At 41.3% G+C, this 15,468-nt stretch overlaps 1 protein-coding gene across 2 annotated transcripts in view; it reads left to right on the top strand.

The window, feature by feature from the left end:
* Positions 1–15,468, top strand: part of SVEP1 (sushi, von Willebrand factor type A, EGF and pentraxin domain containing 1) — a 124,122-nt gene that overhangs the window by 73,679 nt on the left and 34,975 nt on the right. For both annotated transcript variants that reach the window (XM_084503922.1, XM_084503923.1), the window contains exons 25-32: positions 1,413–1,570; positions 2,724–2,925; positions 3,571–3,746; positions 4,864–4,988; positions 9,705–9,828; positions 10,363–10,533; positions 12,444–12,617; positions 15,040–15,159. In XM_084503922.1, the coding sequence (XP_084360048.1) occupies positions 1,413–1,570; positions 2,724–2,925; positions 3,571–3,746; positions 4,864–4,988; positions 9,705–9,828; positions 10,363–10,533; positions 12,444–12,617; positions 15,040–15,159 (1,250 nt within the window). The remainder of the gene's footprint in view (positions 1–1,412; positions 1,571–2,723; positions 2,926–3,570; positions 3,747–4,863; positions 4,989–9,704; positions 9,829–10,362; positions 10,534–12,443; positions 12,618–15,039; positions 15,160–15,468) is intronic.

The raw sequence follows: 15,468 nt of genomic DNA on the forward strand, positions 1-15,468 counted from the left end.
AAGGCAGCAAAGAAAATAGGTAGTTTGATGTATAAGCACGCTGGGATCATAATATGGTAGAGCGTGAAAGCTTCATTGTGGTTTAACCCTGAGCAGCAGCTAAGCCCACTGTAACTGCTTGCTCACTTCCCCTCAGTGGGGTAGAGAAGAAAGTAAGAAAGGAAGAAGTGCAAAAACCCATGGCTTAAGATAAAGACAATTTGATAGGTAAAGCAAAAGCTGCAAGAACAAACAAAGCAATATACGGAGTCCATTCACTGCTTCCCGTTGGCAGGCAGATGTTCAGCCAGTTCCACGAAAGCAGGGCTTCATCCCACATGAAGGTTTCTTGAGAAGACAAAAAACATAACTGTCAACATCCTGTGCTTCCTCCTTCTTTCCCCACAGTTTTATTGTCCCACATGATGCCACATGCTGAGGGACATCCCTGGGGCCAGCTGTCCTGGATGTGTGCCCTCCAGGCTCCTTGTGCACCCCCAGCCTCCTCACTGGTGGGACAGCACGAGAAGCTGGAAAGCTTGGCCCTGTAGTTACACTGTAGTTAGGTACACTGCTCTGCATCTACTAAACCTCACTGTGCTGTGGGATGATTCTCATCCTAAATCTGAAACACAGCACAATACCAGCTACTAGGAAGAAAATTAACTCTATTTCAGCCAAAACCAGAACAGGTGTGAATATTGTTATTCCCCCAAAAAATCCACTTTCCCAAACCTCAAGCACTTGTCTTTCTTTCCACTAGAATAGGTATCTATATTATCTGGTAAGACTACTTCTCTGGAGCCTGAATAACAGGGAGAGATATACATGCTAGGAATAAAGAGGTGAAAATATTAACACATTAACACTGATAGAATCTTCCAAATACTTCTGTATACTTCAGAGTATCTGAGCTTAGATCAGAAGTTATGAATACCAATAAGAAAGTCATATCCTGGATCACTGTAGAGACAGCTGTTGCTATCTGGGTTTAACAAGTCTTTCCCTCCCTGAAGTCCCAGAAGTTTTGGTGCCTTTCAGATATCTTGGTTTTCCATCAGTGTAAGCAGTTCTGTGCCTGCAAAGTCAAATGCCTCTTATCTATAATTCTACAGACTCTAGAAGGCATGCTTCACTCATAGGAATTCAATGACTGCATCCCCCAATTTCATATGAAGAAATGCAGACACTGTATTTAAATATTGTATTGTCCCTGTTAAGAGCTAAATTGGTGCAGTCTAATCTGCTTGTAGCATACTAGCATATTTAAAAGGAACAACCAAAACAAAACTCTGTTAATTCTGCAATATCTCTTCTGCTGATTTTTCAGTATATGCCATTCCCATTGGCAGACCTGGCCTCATGGCCTTTTTTTTTTTTTTTTTGTAATTACAGCAGGAACATTTGAAGTGTGCTTTTCTTGTCTTCCACAGGTGTCTGTGTGTGACAGGGTACACAGGACCAAACTGTGAAGTGAACATCAATGACTGTGACTCCAGTCCCTGCTTAAACCAAGCCACCTGTGTGGATGCCTTGAACTCGTACGTTTGTAAATGTCCCCCTGGCTTTACAGGCAGCAGGTGTGAAACAGGTACACAGGACCAAGTGTCAGAAAAAGGTGGCTTGACTAAGTGGGCAAGATTTGCACTGACTGAACTGATTTCATACAGCTTTCCCAGAAAGCAGATAGGGTGGTGGGACTCTGAAAGGCTGAGTGGAACCTGTGACTGCAGTATTAATAAATGTAATTGCACACAAGTAACACCATGTGTGCTAAGTCATATCTATATGAATTTCTCTTTTCTAAGGCCCAAGTCTACCATTTTGCAATCTAGTTGGTCTGTCAAATGTAATTTGTGTTTGCTCTGTGTGTTTTAGTTAACTAGCTCTTTGTGTTTCTTGTATTTTATGTAAGACTTTGCATCACAGAGCTAGAGATTAGGGTCTGGTAGGCTCAGTTTTAGAAGTTCCCTACAGTCAGCCAAAATGGATAACACCTGGTGCAATTTCCACCTGGTTATTGGTGGATTTACACTACACAACCACAAGGCTCAACTCCATTTGTCTTTGAGTTGAACAATTAAAATTGTACTGTTACACTAGTTGGTGACTCTTTAAACAGAAGTTGAGGGACTGTGTTGGTTTTACAGAGACAGTAGAGGACAATACAGGTCTTTCAGACAACATCCTATGTTCGAGTTTAAATAGCACCCAGATTTCAGGAGAGCTCCAGTTGGTATATTTTCATGTAATATTCTGATAATACATGCCACTCCGCATTGACTGTGAGCAGCACAGAATTGTTCTAAATCAGTGTTTCAGTTCAGAACAGAAATCTTTATATATATATGTATATATATATATATATATATATAGTCTCCTGTAGGTGAAGTGGCACCAGCTGATCACCCCTTTGGGTTGCAGGGTGGCAGATGGATATGTCAGTTCATTGGCAGATGGCTGAAAAGCATATCCAGTGCTGTGCAGGGTTCATGTTTGTTCTTTTTTAGATTATCAGCTTCATTTTCAGTTGTGTTTCTTCAAATCCTTTCCTCTTTTTAGCCTTGGAAAGCTCAGTATTCTGGCTGATGCTAAACTGCTGTACATTCTTTCTAGTTCTGACCAATTTAAAGGGAATAATTTTTGTAGATGTGTTCATTTTATTACATTTGGTTAGAATCAATTCAACACTGTCTCTGTGTTTTCAGGAATGGAGCTCTGAAAGCTGTTTGTCTTTGTTGCAGAACAGTCCTCTGGTTTCAATCTTGATTTTGAAGTCTCTGGTATCTACGGGTATGTCATTCTTGATGGTGTTTTCCCATCACTTGGTGACATCACCTGTACATTCTGGATGAAATCCACTGACACCACCAACTATGGGACTCCCATTTCTTACGCAGTGGAGAACGGAAGTGATAATGCATTTCTTCTGACTGACTACAATGGGTAAATCACAATTCTGCTTTTCTGTGGCTTACAAATGTCTTGGAACTGATTTAAAAAAAAAAAAAAGAAAAGAAAAGAAAAGAAACACGGGCCAAAAGTCTGAATATCAGCTTTGCCTGTCTTGGAATAGGAAAACCTGCATCCAAAATCTGGATGTAACTGGAGTTTCCCTATTGTTTTGATTTCTCCTTGCTTTGTTGCCAAGTAGAAGAGTAATTGCAAGAAATCAGTGAAGTTTAAGAAGCAGAATATTTTTGTCTGGACTACATTTACATCATATTTAAATGACACATTGAAACGATGATTGGATAGAATTGAAGCTTAGCACTCAGGGTACTTGCAGTGTGATGCCAAAAGCAGAGATTGACTCAAGAGACAACTTTAGGAATCCACTACGCAGGCATGACTTGAATCTTCACATTTTGGAATAGGAACACATTACTTTATTTCATTTTATTTTGCATGTGATAGTGGTAAATTCCAAGTTCTCTCAGAAAGTACAATTATTTCAAGAGAGATTTCTTGTGAGATGAAGACAAAGTTACCTTGTTTAGCAAATAACATTTCTTTGAGTCATGCGGGACTAGCCATGCTCTTCAATTTGCTTCATGCAATTGAGTCTGCTTTCAACTTGCTTCCACGCAGCTGGGTTCTTTACGTAAATGGGAAAGAGAAGATCACAGACTGTCCTGCAGTGAATGATGGTAACTGGCATCACATTGCGGTCACATGGACATGCACGGATGGGGCATGGAGAGTGTACATTGATGGAAAGCTGTCTGATGGAGGCACTGGGCTCTCTGTCGGCTCAAAAATTCCTGGTATGATTTATTTATAATGCACCAAATCTGTTGATTTTACTCTGTTTTTATTGCAGAATTTTATGTACCCACAAATAAATGTTTATTCTTGTGTTTTTAGGATGTTTTCAACATTTAGGCAGGGATCTTGTTTGCTGTTCTTGCTCATGAGGACAGTTCCCTCAGCCTTTCTGAGGGCCAAGTACAGATTTCTAGAGTTAAGTAGTAGGTAGATTGTTTTGGGGTTTTCAGAGTTTAGTCCACAAAGGAGCCTGTGTTGAACTGTTTTCGGAATGGCTTTGTGAGAATGTTTCTCACACAAGAAGGTTAACTGACATTTCTCTTAAAAATGTGTTCTCAGAGTTGATCAGATTAACCTTTTCCCATTACTCTTGGACATCTTTTTAAAGTTATGTTTGTACATCTTTCTAACAGGATGGTTTTTGCTATTTCATTGTTTTCACTGTGGTCAGCAGTCTTCCCAGTAATATCAGAACACATGATAAGGAATACCTTCAGGATCAAACAGCTGTGAAAGGCCTGATGTTAGACTGTTTTCAACAGTGTTTTCATACCACCACATTCAAAACTTAGAGTTTTTTAAAACTCCCTTATATATAAAAAAAAGACATTTTAGTCTGTGCCCATTGTGCTTGTCCCTATACTTGCCAATCACATTGGAGTTATCTTGGAGACATAACCCAACAAAGCATGCAGGCTCAATTATATTTTGCTCTCCTGTGGCTTATGTAATACACATCCACATAATCTGTGGTGTTGGTGAAGGAGAGAAAAATTTAATTTGTGTGGATGTCAGAATGCTGACTGTAATCAGCTGTGTGCTTCTGAAGGTTTGGAATCAAATTTGTTCTGCCTGACTTCCTAAGGTTTCTTTAAAGCAGGAAGTTCAAACTAGCACTGTGAAACATGCCCCACCTGCTCAAAATTGCATTTTCTGTTGCCCTGTAATACTCCTTACAGTGAATGCTGAGCTAGAAGCAGTCTCTTAGACCAATACTGTAAAAGTCTTACTAACATAGGGCAACAAAAGTTTTGTTTGGTTGTTTCATCTTCCTGTGGGGATTGCAGCCATAAGGTGGTGTTTCCTAACACTGTTACAATTCTCTCTTGATTCTAGGTGGTGGTGCACTTGTACTGGGACAAGAGCAAGATCAGAAAGGAGAAGGATTCAACCCAGCTGAATCTTTTGTGGGTTCTATCAGCCAGCTCAACATTTGGGACCATGTCCTGTCTCCACAGCAGGTAAGTCCCTACCTCAGTGTTTGAGCAGAGGAATCTAAGCATAGGATGGACATTTGAAAAGGCAGTCAGAGTTAGCTTACTGGACAGACCCCTGTCCCCACTGAATTCAGAGGCAACCAGATGAAGCTCTCTCTTAGTATAATGTGCTTAGCGTAATGAGTAACTTTAAGAGTATGTATGGTAAAATCAACACTGAAGTAACCTACTATTTTGACTGAGCCTTTCTGTGTTAAGGGGCTTTGAAAGAGAAATACACAAAAGACATACACAAAAACTCGTAATCTTATTAGGAAAGGGAGAGACCTGATGAAAAGAGCTCAGGGCCTGTTTTACTGGTTTCAGTTCCCTCATCCTGCCGTGTGGAAAGGCACTGTAAATACTCAGAGAGGAAGCATCAGGATTTCAGTCAACACGTTAGACAACATGAAAAACCTGTTAGCTGTATAGTCCCAGGAAAAGTCCAAATATCAGTAGAACTGCATATTAGACTGCTTCTACTCAGGTACCAAAAAAACGGGTTTGGAACTAAACTTACACAGAATTAAAAAAACTGTGGAACAAAGGGTGTCGTCAAGGACAGTGATCCCACAACCTTTTTGACAAGTCTTAGTGCTCAATCATCCACAGAGTGAATATTTTGTCTTTAAATCCAGCTGGGGTATCACTCTTCAATTTATGACTACTATTTCACTCTCCCAACCTAAATGATTCTATGATTCTACGATTCTGTCTCCTTGCTTACCTCTCCATACCTCTCCAGGAGCTGCTGTTAGGTACCCCAAAACCTTCTCTGTCCCAGGCTGACCCAGCCCTCATCACACAGCCTCTTCTCACAGGTCAAATGTTCCAGCTTATCACGCTCTTGATGCCCTCCCCTGAACTTGCACCAGCTTGTCAATGTCTTCCTTGTACTGAGGAGCCCAAAATGTGATTCAGTATTCCAGATCTTGTCTAATAAGTGCTGAGGAGAGGGAATAATCCCTCCTTTGGCTTCCTGGCTGTGATCGTGTTCACATAGCCAACTATGCTGTTGGTTCTCATTATTGCCAGGACACACAGCTATTCCATGCTTAGCTCACTGCCTGCCACAATGTCTAGGGCCTTTTCCACAGAGGTGCTCCCTGTCCAGGCTTTTCCCAACATGTATCATTCAGAGGGGTCTTTGTCCTTCCCATTTGTTCTTGTTCAATTTCACAAGGTACACGTTGGCCCACACCTCTAACCTGTAGAGGTCCCTGTGGATTCATCTCTGCCCTTGAGCGTACTGACTACTATCTCTCATTTGATTTTTGCAAACTTGATGAGAGTGTGCTCCATCACCTCTTCCTGGTCATTAGTGTTTCAGTCCTGAAGGTAAGAAATTATGTATCTGTTGGTAACAGTTGAATATCAAAGACCAAGTTCAAAGTCAGGGGCATTTCATGGGGGAAGGGGCTCAATAATAAATAATGAAAAGAGCAGGAAGTAGAAAAGAAGCAAAGCAAAATCTTTGTTTACAGCATCCAAATGTCTTCTCTGTTTCTTTATGTTGTCTTCTTTTGTCTTTCTTTTTCTCTTGTCTTCTCTGTTTCTTTCCTTTTATTTACTACCTTGTCTTTCTGCTAGGTTCATAACTGCCCAGCAATCAACTACTACTACTCTTAGTCTTTGATGTCATCATGTGTTGCATTGCCAAACCAAATCTTTAGGGATTTTTGCACCAGCAGTTATGAAGATAATGAACCTACATATGATTTTACAGGATACACTTATGAAGAGTTTAAGTGGGGTTTTCTGAGTCTTTCTTGGTGTTCACCTCTGTTTAATGCTATTGACAGGCTAGGTAAAATTCCCATTTGCTTCAAAATGCAGTACAGCTATGGTGAGGAAGAAAATCCTGCCTGTCATTTGTGGTATTTGTGTTTATCTGAAAAGACAGGTGTGTGAGCTGACAGGGAACTGAGCCAAGTAAGCTTGCAGCAAGGTTTTTACCTCATTCATTTTAAAGCTTGGGATAGTAAATCACTATAATTATCTCTGCTATTATCAGTTTTGTACTAGTCAGCTAGAACTACTCATTAAGTCTTACCTTCCTGTTCTTGGCCATAAAGGAAAGTAGGAAGACAGAATATGCTGTACAGTGAATAACAGGAAGGCTAAGTCCACTCTTTGAGATCTTTGTATACTTTAGTTTCTCACCCACTTGCCCATTTATTTTCTACAGCTAAATCAACAGATTGGTTGTTTCATTGGTGAGTAGACAGCAGTAAAAATATGAATTGTCTTTAATCATGGAAACGTAGAATAAAATCATAGAATCGTTAGGTTGGAAAAGACCTTCAAGATCATCTGGTCCAACCATCCCCCTACCACCGATATCACCCACTAAACCATGTCCCTAAGCACCACGTCCAACCTTTCCTAAAACACCCCCAGGGACGGTGACTCCACCACCTCCCTGGGCAAGCCATCCCAATGCCTGACTGCTAACTAAGGCGTTAGTGAGTGTTCTCCAAGGCTTCAATAATTTTTTAGCAGTCTTATTTTCATCAAACAATTTGTCCCCAAATTTACGCCACTCTGTTTTTTCAAAAACTGTATCAGGATTGATAAAACAACCCTTAGCTACCCCATATGCTAATAATCCTGGTAAATCCTTTTTGCAGTCTATAAACTGCATGCTCCGCTTTTCTAAAAAGCATTTGAGCAAATCATACGCCGCTTGTCTCTCCATACCTTTATATACGTCGGTACCGTTGCAGCCTTTGCAAAGACCTCGGCGACGCTTTCCGGCGGGACCCTCTATAGGCTCATCCCGGGTGCGAGGACTCCCTTTCCGAGCTGCGGGTGCGGGGATTGCAGGTTTCTTGTCCATTCACCTTTCAGACCTCGGATGCAGGGATTCAGCAATTTATAATCCTTTTCACCTCCTGAGCTGCGTTGCAGGACCGGTCCTCGTATTCCGTCCAACCGTGGCTCGCAGGTACAATTCCAGCGCAGGTTCAACTCCAGCGAAGTCCCTGTTCCTGTATTGCATGTCCCTGTTCCCGTTCAGATTAGTCCCTGTTCGGGCGCCAATTGTTGCGAGGACATTTGTTGTCGACGGAAGGAAGACACAGACGCTCAATATGAGTGATCAGTGAATTTCGATTTATTGGATAGCTCAGTCGTCTTTTATCTAATTCAATATAATTAGCTCATACATATTGCAAAAGCTAAGCTCATGATTGGTTAGTGCATTTCTCTATTCTATCAGCTAGTTTCCCACCAAAGTAACACAGTTAGTACTTTCCCAGCATACCAACAGATATCATGTTCTTGTACCTGAAACCTCCCTGAAACCTCCCTAAAACCTCCCAGAACTTACATTCCTTCCCAGGCCGCATTTACGTATTTTCTCAGGCTCATTTGAGCTGTGTTCGATACTTTGTTAACTTGCGGCCTCCTAGCTGTGCAATGTTCACATGGCCTACTTCGCTTAACCATTCCTCCACAAGCCATCCCAATGCCTGACTGCTCTTTCTGAGAAGAAATTTCTCCTCATTTCCAAACTGAACCTCCCCTGGCGCAACTTGAGGTGATTCCCTCTTGTCTTAATGAACTGTGAGGTCCCTTCCTGTTCTACATTCTCTTCTACACAGCTTTGAAGGGACAGTTTCCTTACCTGCCCGACCCATGCTGGAAAATTTTCCCTGCAGATTCCTCACAGATTGTTTGCAGCTCCTGGTTGTAACTGTTTCTATCACCACGGACAGTTGAAGTGAGATCTTTGAAATAGCCTCTGTATAAACAGAGCATATCACTCCCTTCTTCAGCTAAGTTGTCTTTAAACCCTGATCAGCCTGACTGGAGTTCAGGAGAGGAGTGATGTGAGAATAACTCAGTCTGAGGTTCATGGTACACCTTACCTTCTGACAAAGGCAGTATAGTACACTGCTTTTGGTAGTTCATTTCATCCAACAGAGACTGGACAGAAGCCAATTAAGGCTACTGGGAAAGGCAATTTCCCAGTTGTTCACCAGGAGCCAGGCACACGAGGGTTTTAACCAGCTAGCTGTGCTCTGAAGCTGCACTACATGTATTCATGGATAAGCTCTAGTGAGATGCACCCAGGCTACTGAGTTGTTCCTCTTTGCTCTTCCTTTTTTTCATGGTGTTGAAGAAAATATTCCTTTCTCACTAATCCACCTTAATCCTGGTTACCCTCTGGGACTGTGCTTCCTTTTTACCCCTGGAGTTACAATGAGCAAAGGTAATGCAGTGAATTCAAAACCCTGGACTTTCATAAGAAGTTTTAAAATGCTTTTACATAGCAGAAGCCTCTCTGAACATAAAAGTAGATGGCCTCCTTTTTAACAATTGTTAGAACATCAAGCTTCCTCTTCAGGTTGCATCCTTATATGTACCTTTTTCTGTGACATAAATACATTTCTTTTTTTTCACACTAACAATCTCAGTTGTATTTCAAGAATCATGTTTTATACTTGGCTTGTATGACAAGTATTCCATTAGTTATTACTTCCATACATTCCTGTCCCCATCTAGCTGGCTTATAAGTAGAGAATTACAATTAGTGCAGTCAAAGCAGTCAAAGGCCTCTTGTGCTAGGAGGGAAGAACATCACTCATTCAACAATTTGTTCTCATGTTGCATGCAGACATGGAAGGTATTTCTTTTTAATATTCTTTTCCTACACGTTCTTTAATCAGCGCATAACCATCTGTTTTAAATCCATAGGTAAAATCTCTGGCTACATCCTGTCCAGAAGATCTCCAGAAAGGAAATGTACTAGCCTGGCCAGATTTCCTTCCAGGAGTTGTTGGAAGAGTGAAGATAGATTACAAGAGTATATTTTGTGCTGGTTAGAACTTTATTTACTAGAACCCATTTCATCTGAACAATCTTGTAAGACTATTTCTTGAAGTTAAATATGCTAGCTTGCAGCCTTTGCCCTACTAACCTTGAATAAATTATTTTGATAACTTAACAGTTGGAACATTCAGTCCTTCATTCCTCAAATTCCAGGGTTTTGTAACAAAAGTTCATTGGAATCTCTGACAAAGATTTATTGCTTCCTGAATTGAGATAGGGAAGAGTGAAGATGGTGTTTGGTCAGAAGGAAGTTTTTCTTGTCTTTTCTTATAAAAATAATTGGACAGTATTAAAGTACCTGCTGCCTCCTCACCTTTTTTCCTACCGATTCCTTTCCTGATGTTGCATTTTGGTGACTCCAAAACCTTTTGAAAGGTTACATCTAAGTAGGATGTAGCTTAGCATAACACTTCCCCAAACGTCCTCCTGGATAAACTTATACAAGATCAACAATCAATTAACAAATGTGTTCCTTTCAGCACATAGCTGCATCTCTTACTGTATGCCTGTATTTTGTCCACAGACTGTCCATCTTTGCAAGGATCCATACCACATCTGCGTGCCTCTTCATCTGATTTAAAGCCAGGGTCAAAAGTGAGCCTTTCCTGTGACCCAGGCTTCCAGATAGTGGGAAACTCTGTTCAGCACTGCCTTAACATGGGACAGTGGACACGGCCTTTTCCACGCTGTGAAAGTGAGTTGTTTCAGTGGGCTGGCAGGGTTAGGAAACATGAATTTCTGTTTGGACCTTATGACTGTTCATGGCTTGTTTATCCCTTCAGCTGTGATATGGTTGAAACCACCCATGTTACAGATGATATCTGTTTGATATCGTATGTATGATACAATATGTATGGTATGATATCATCAAACATGCTTAAAGCTAAACTGATTTTTTACTGAGCCTACTGCCACCTGATTCTGCCAACTTTTCTGTCAGCTTCTAATGCTTGTGGCAGAAATGAGTCCATTTGGATCAGCAAACTAATTATCTGTGCTTGCCTCCCCTGTGGCACCAGGAATGTGGAAGAAGCACAGGAAATGCTAGAGTATCTGAACTTTAAGTATCACTGAGAATGTCTGGTTTGAAATAAAAGCTCTTGCATTAGTGTGTTATAGAGCAGTTTCTTAAAAGGTGACAGGTATTTCTGCCAGCACTTAGAGGTACTCCAGCACTTGCAAGATTTCTGCTAATACATTCTGCTAAGATTTCTGCTGCATACATGTAGGTTGCCAAGTTTCTTTGTTTCCTGCTTTCCTAGTCCTGTCGCCTCCTTTCTGTGTTCTCCTCTTCTATGACTGTACATGTGACTGTAGTTGCATACGGTGGAGCTGACTGTATTTCTCATTTCAGCAGAACCATAAGTTAACTGCAGAAGTAGGTATTGCAGATATACCTAAAACAAGCCCTTTTCACTAGAGCATAACTTCTCTGGCAGAGACAGCTATGCTTTTTCTTGGTGTGTTACCAATGACAAGGCACCAGAACCCTGTTAGTGTTGTCATCCCGGCTCTGTATTGGGCCAGGCAGTTTTCCCCATTGAGCATGGAGCTTAGAACAGACCTGCCACAAGAATGGTGAGTAAATGAGGGCCCGGCTCACCTTTCTCAGCCTGCTCCCCGAGTACCTGATTAATGAAAGCAGGATGAAGATAGCTATTTCTTGCAGAAAGAACCACAAAATATAGTGGACAGTGTGGTACAGGCCTGGTCAGAAAAGATTCTTCTACTGATTGTAGCCAGCTCCCTGTAATCATTGCCTTCACCCACCAGGATCCTGTTCCTCCTTCTGCTACCACACACCCCCAAATCCACAGATCCACATCCCCTGACAGCCTGGCTTTGTTACAGGCTCTGTTCTATCCCTCTGCATCAAGTACTTGGCGTCCAATACCATGGGCTCTGTACACTCACACTGTCTTGCTGTGTGATCCTTACAAATGCCCAGGGAGCAAGGAATTGCTACAGTTAGTGTGGTTACAGCGATGGGCTGTGTAACCTCTGGGATAAGTACACGTTGTCTTGGTTGAAATGGAGATACAAGCAGCTCTGCTAGAATAAGTAGCAGCCTCCGGCAGCCAAGTACAGTGACACCTTCTGCTGGCACAGCTGGGATCAGCAAGGATCATTTACTGTAGTCAAAGGCAGAGTGATGCCAAGGGTTGTGAGGTCAGTTCCCATCTCTCCATCATGGCTAGTTTTGCAGTGGTCAAACACAGTAACACTCAGATTGTTTTCCAGTGAAGGGAGACACTAGGAACCTCCATGCAAACTTAGTTTTTCTTTCTCCTTAAAATTCACTAGGATCATAGATTATCAGGGGAAGTGTCTTGAGACTGAAAGGTGTCTGCTCAGATGTTAGTCACAGATGGCTTTTCCAGAACTTGCAGAGCAGCAGGAGCTGGAGAGTCCTGCTCAGTCTCTGTCAGAGAAAAAAATGAAGGCCCTCCACTCAACCAGGAATCAATTAGCTACCTCAGAAAAATTTGAGGCCTGCTTGTGGATGGGCTTCCACAGTTGTTGGATAGAAAATCTCTCTGGTGGTGGCTCTGGTGTGGAATTATTCTGAAGTTGACCTGTGCCCTTTTTTCACTCACATTGCAGGAATCAGCTGTGGAGTGCCTCCACCTTTAGAAAATGGGGGTTATGCAGCTGAGGACTTCTTTGCTGGCAGTACCATTACCTATCAGTGCAATAATGGCTACTATTTGTTGGGCGACTTCGAGATGTTCTGCAAGGACAATGGGAGCTGGAGCAGCATTTCACCATCTTGCCTTGGTGAGACATGCCATCCATATGGCTGCATGGGCTGGCAATCTTGCACTTCTGTGCCCTTGGGTTTGGGTGGGATTTCACTCTGAAATTGTGAAAGCTAGCCAGAATCTCAGAAATTACTCCCCAAAATACTCACATTCCTGAAATCCTGTGCTCAGCACTGTGTCAAAACAGGACTCCAGTCTGGCACCTTTCTCTCTCAGTCCCCTTGTAAGACCCAAATCCTGTGCTTCCTACCTAATAAGCCTGCAATGCACTCCCAGCCTCTCTCCTTACAGGTTCATTTAGCCCTGGAGCCCTTGCATTTAGCCCTGGAGTCCAACTTGTGCATTTCCGTGCACTTCAGTACACCTGTCAGCAAGCAGCTGCAGCCTTGAGAAGGCTGGGAGTGCAGTTATGGGCACAGTTCACATAATTTACCATAATTTACCATAATTTTACCATAACGTACCTCCTGGTCAGCTGGATCTGATGTACCAGATGCAGCCACAGGAAGGGAAAGGTGAGACTAGCATGGTACTGCATACAGAGGGCTGGTGGTAGGGCCATGTCTCCAGCAGATCCCTGCTGGAATCCCCTAGCTAGCTGTACTCAGGTTACTTCTCTCTTGGTCATGCTTAACGGGTGAATTGCGTGAATAACCTGGCAAGGCATTTATGTTTGATGTGACTGGTTGTTTTTTCCTAAATATATAGGTACAGAACATTTATTTTTTTTCAGTCAAGATGAGCAAAAGCAAAATGAAAAGCCTCTTAGTTCTGCCAAAATTCACTTTGGAGTAGGATCCATCTTGTTTTGTATGATCTTGTCCATCAAGACTCCTCCAGAACCTCCAAGCAGACCATCCAGACTGTTGTTCCTCTCTTTGCTGTTCACCTTTGCACTTTATACAAAGGTCTAAACATGAGCAGGCACAAAACAAATGCTGCAAGGCTGTCCGTGTAGTTCAGCATCTGTGCAGTATAGAGAGTAATTTGGGAAGGAAGTGCCCTGTGCCCCACCTTCTAGCTTGTCTTCTCTCTGATAAAGCAGAATAGACACGGAAAATGGAAAAAAAAAAATAAAAAGAAAAAAATAAATAAACGAAATGAAAACCCTGGCCCATACTTTACCTTTTTTATTCACACTTCAGACAGGTGCTAACAAAGCATGATACAACTCTAGGGCATTCCTTTTGCTGTTACAAATCTGATTCATAGTGTCCTTCCACTCTGCCTTGCCTTCCCTTTACAAGACATTACTGAGGAACAGTCATTCCATTTCTGCTGTGGTAGCACTTTGCATTCTCTTGATACTTGCATAATTGGCAACTGTTTTGATTTAAAGGAGCCATTTTTATCCTGCGTGTCAGAGAGAAACTCCCTTTCTTTTCAGAGCGTTGTCAGGTTCTTTCATGCTGGCCAGACTCATTCAGCAGTGAGGAATGAGCACACCAATTCAGAAGATCTTGTTGCTTTTTTAATTCAGTTGCTTTTTTTTTTTTTTTTTTTTTTTTGCCTGGAAGTAGGCAAAGAACTCCAGCTATGTGTTTGTATACTGTACCTAGTTCAACAGCTGTCCTGTAGCTGGGCTTAGAAATGAAGAATTGTTCTCTCTCTTAACGGTCTGATTTATATGGGGAATAATCCCTGATGCCAGCATTTTTCAATGAGATACTTTGAAATTGATCCTTGCAATTTATTACTCATTGTTTACATACCAAGAACACTTCTGCTCAATCAGGATTTGAAAGCTGATATGAAATAATCTGGAGCCAGCAATATTTTTAGCTGTACAGTACCAAGTGACTTGGAGCGTAAATCATTGGTTGACATTTCTAGGCATTGTTATCATATAAATAGATAATTATTATAATAACTGATATGCTTTGAACTAATCTTAACTTTTTTTTTCTGGCAACTGCGGGTTCTTCTCTTTCCTAATCTAGTGTAATTCTCTGTAGCAACGATGGGGCTTTGCTTGTATTTTATGTTCAAAATGTTTCCTATATTGGCTAAGCAGTTGGGAAGTTTGAGGTGTAGAGGATTTTCCAAGTAAGTATTTAATGCAAAGTCATTAAATTAGTATCTGTCAAAAACTGCCTATTAGTGTCTGTCAAAACTGGTAAACAATAACACATGAGTTACAATGTCTTCGCATGAGTTCCCTACCTGGAAATAAGGTACTTTGTGTGGAAGTATTGACTGATGGTTAATGGGGATTTGTCTCCTGTTTTCTCACTTTTATAATATTTTATAGTTAATTAACTGGAAATGTAAACACTAATTTAACGATTAAATGTTATTACTAGTACATCAAAACTGTGACTGAGTGATTTTTCATTATACTATTTAAACTGATTCCTGTTAGTGAGACCGATGTTTGAAGCAGATGCATATCACAATTACCACCCTAGAGACATCTTTATTATGTTTCTTTTTTGTAGATGTTGATGAATGTGCTGTTGGATCAGACTGTGACGAGCACGCATCTTGTCTTAACACAAATGGATCCTATGTTTGCACTTGCATCCCTCCTTACAAAGGAGATGGTAAAAAATGTACAGGTATGAGAAATAAAAACATCAGGCTAGCCTTCCAGGAGTCTATATGGGCTAGTATCCTGTCTTCTGTTGTGAAGAAGACTGACTTCAATTATTTCAATAACTGAATAATTTATAATTATTCAAATTACTGTTGCCAATAATTAAAAGGAGGGAGGTACAAGAGCAAGCATGTTCTCATATCCAAATCAATTTAGCCTGAATCAGGCTGGAAATATTAAGCAAGATGGCTTTGTGTCAGCACTGCAAGATGTTGGCATAGGTTGGCATAAAGGGTGTCTGAGCTGATTTCAAGTTGAGGGCTGGGCATGC

The sequence above is a fragment of the Aythya ferina genome, assembly GCF_964211825.1.
Source record: "Aythya ferina genome assembly, chromosome: Z".
NCBI classification, from domain to species: Eukaryota; Metazoa; Chordata; class Aves; order Anseriformes; family Anatidae; genus Aythya; species Aythya ferina.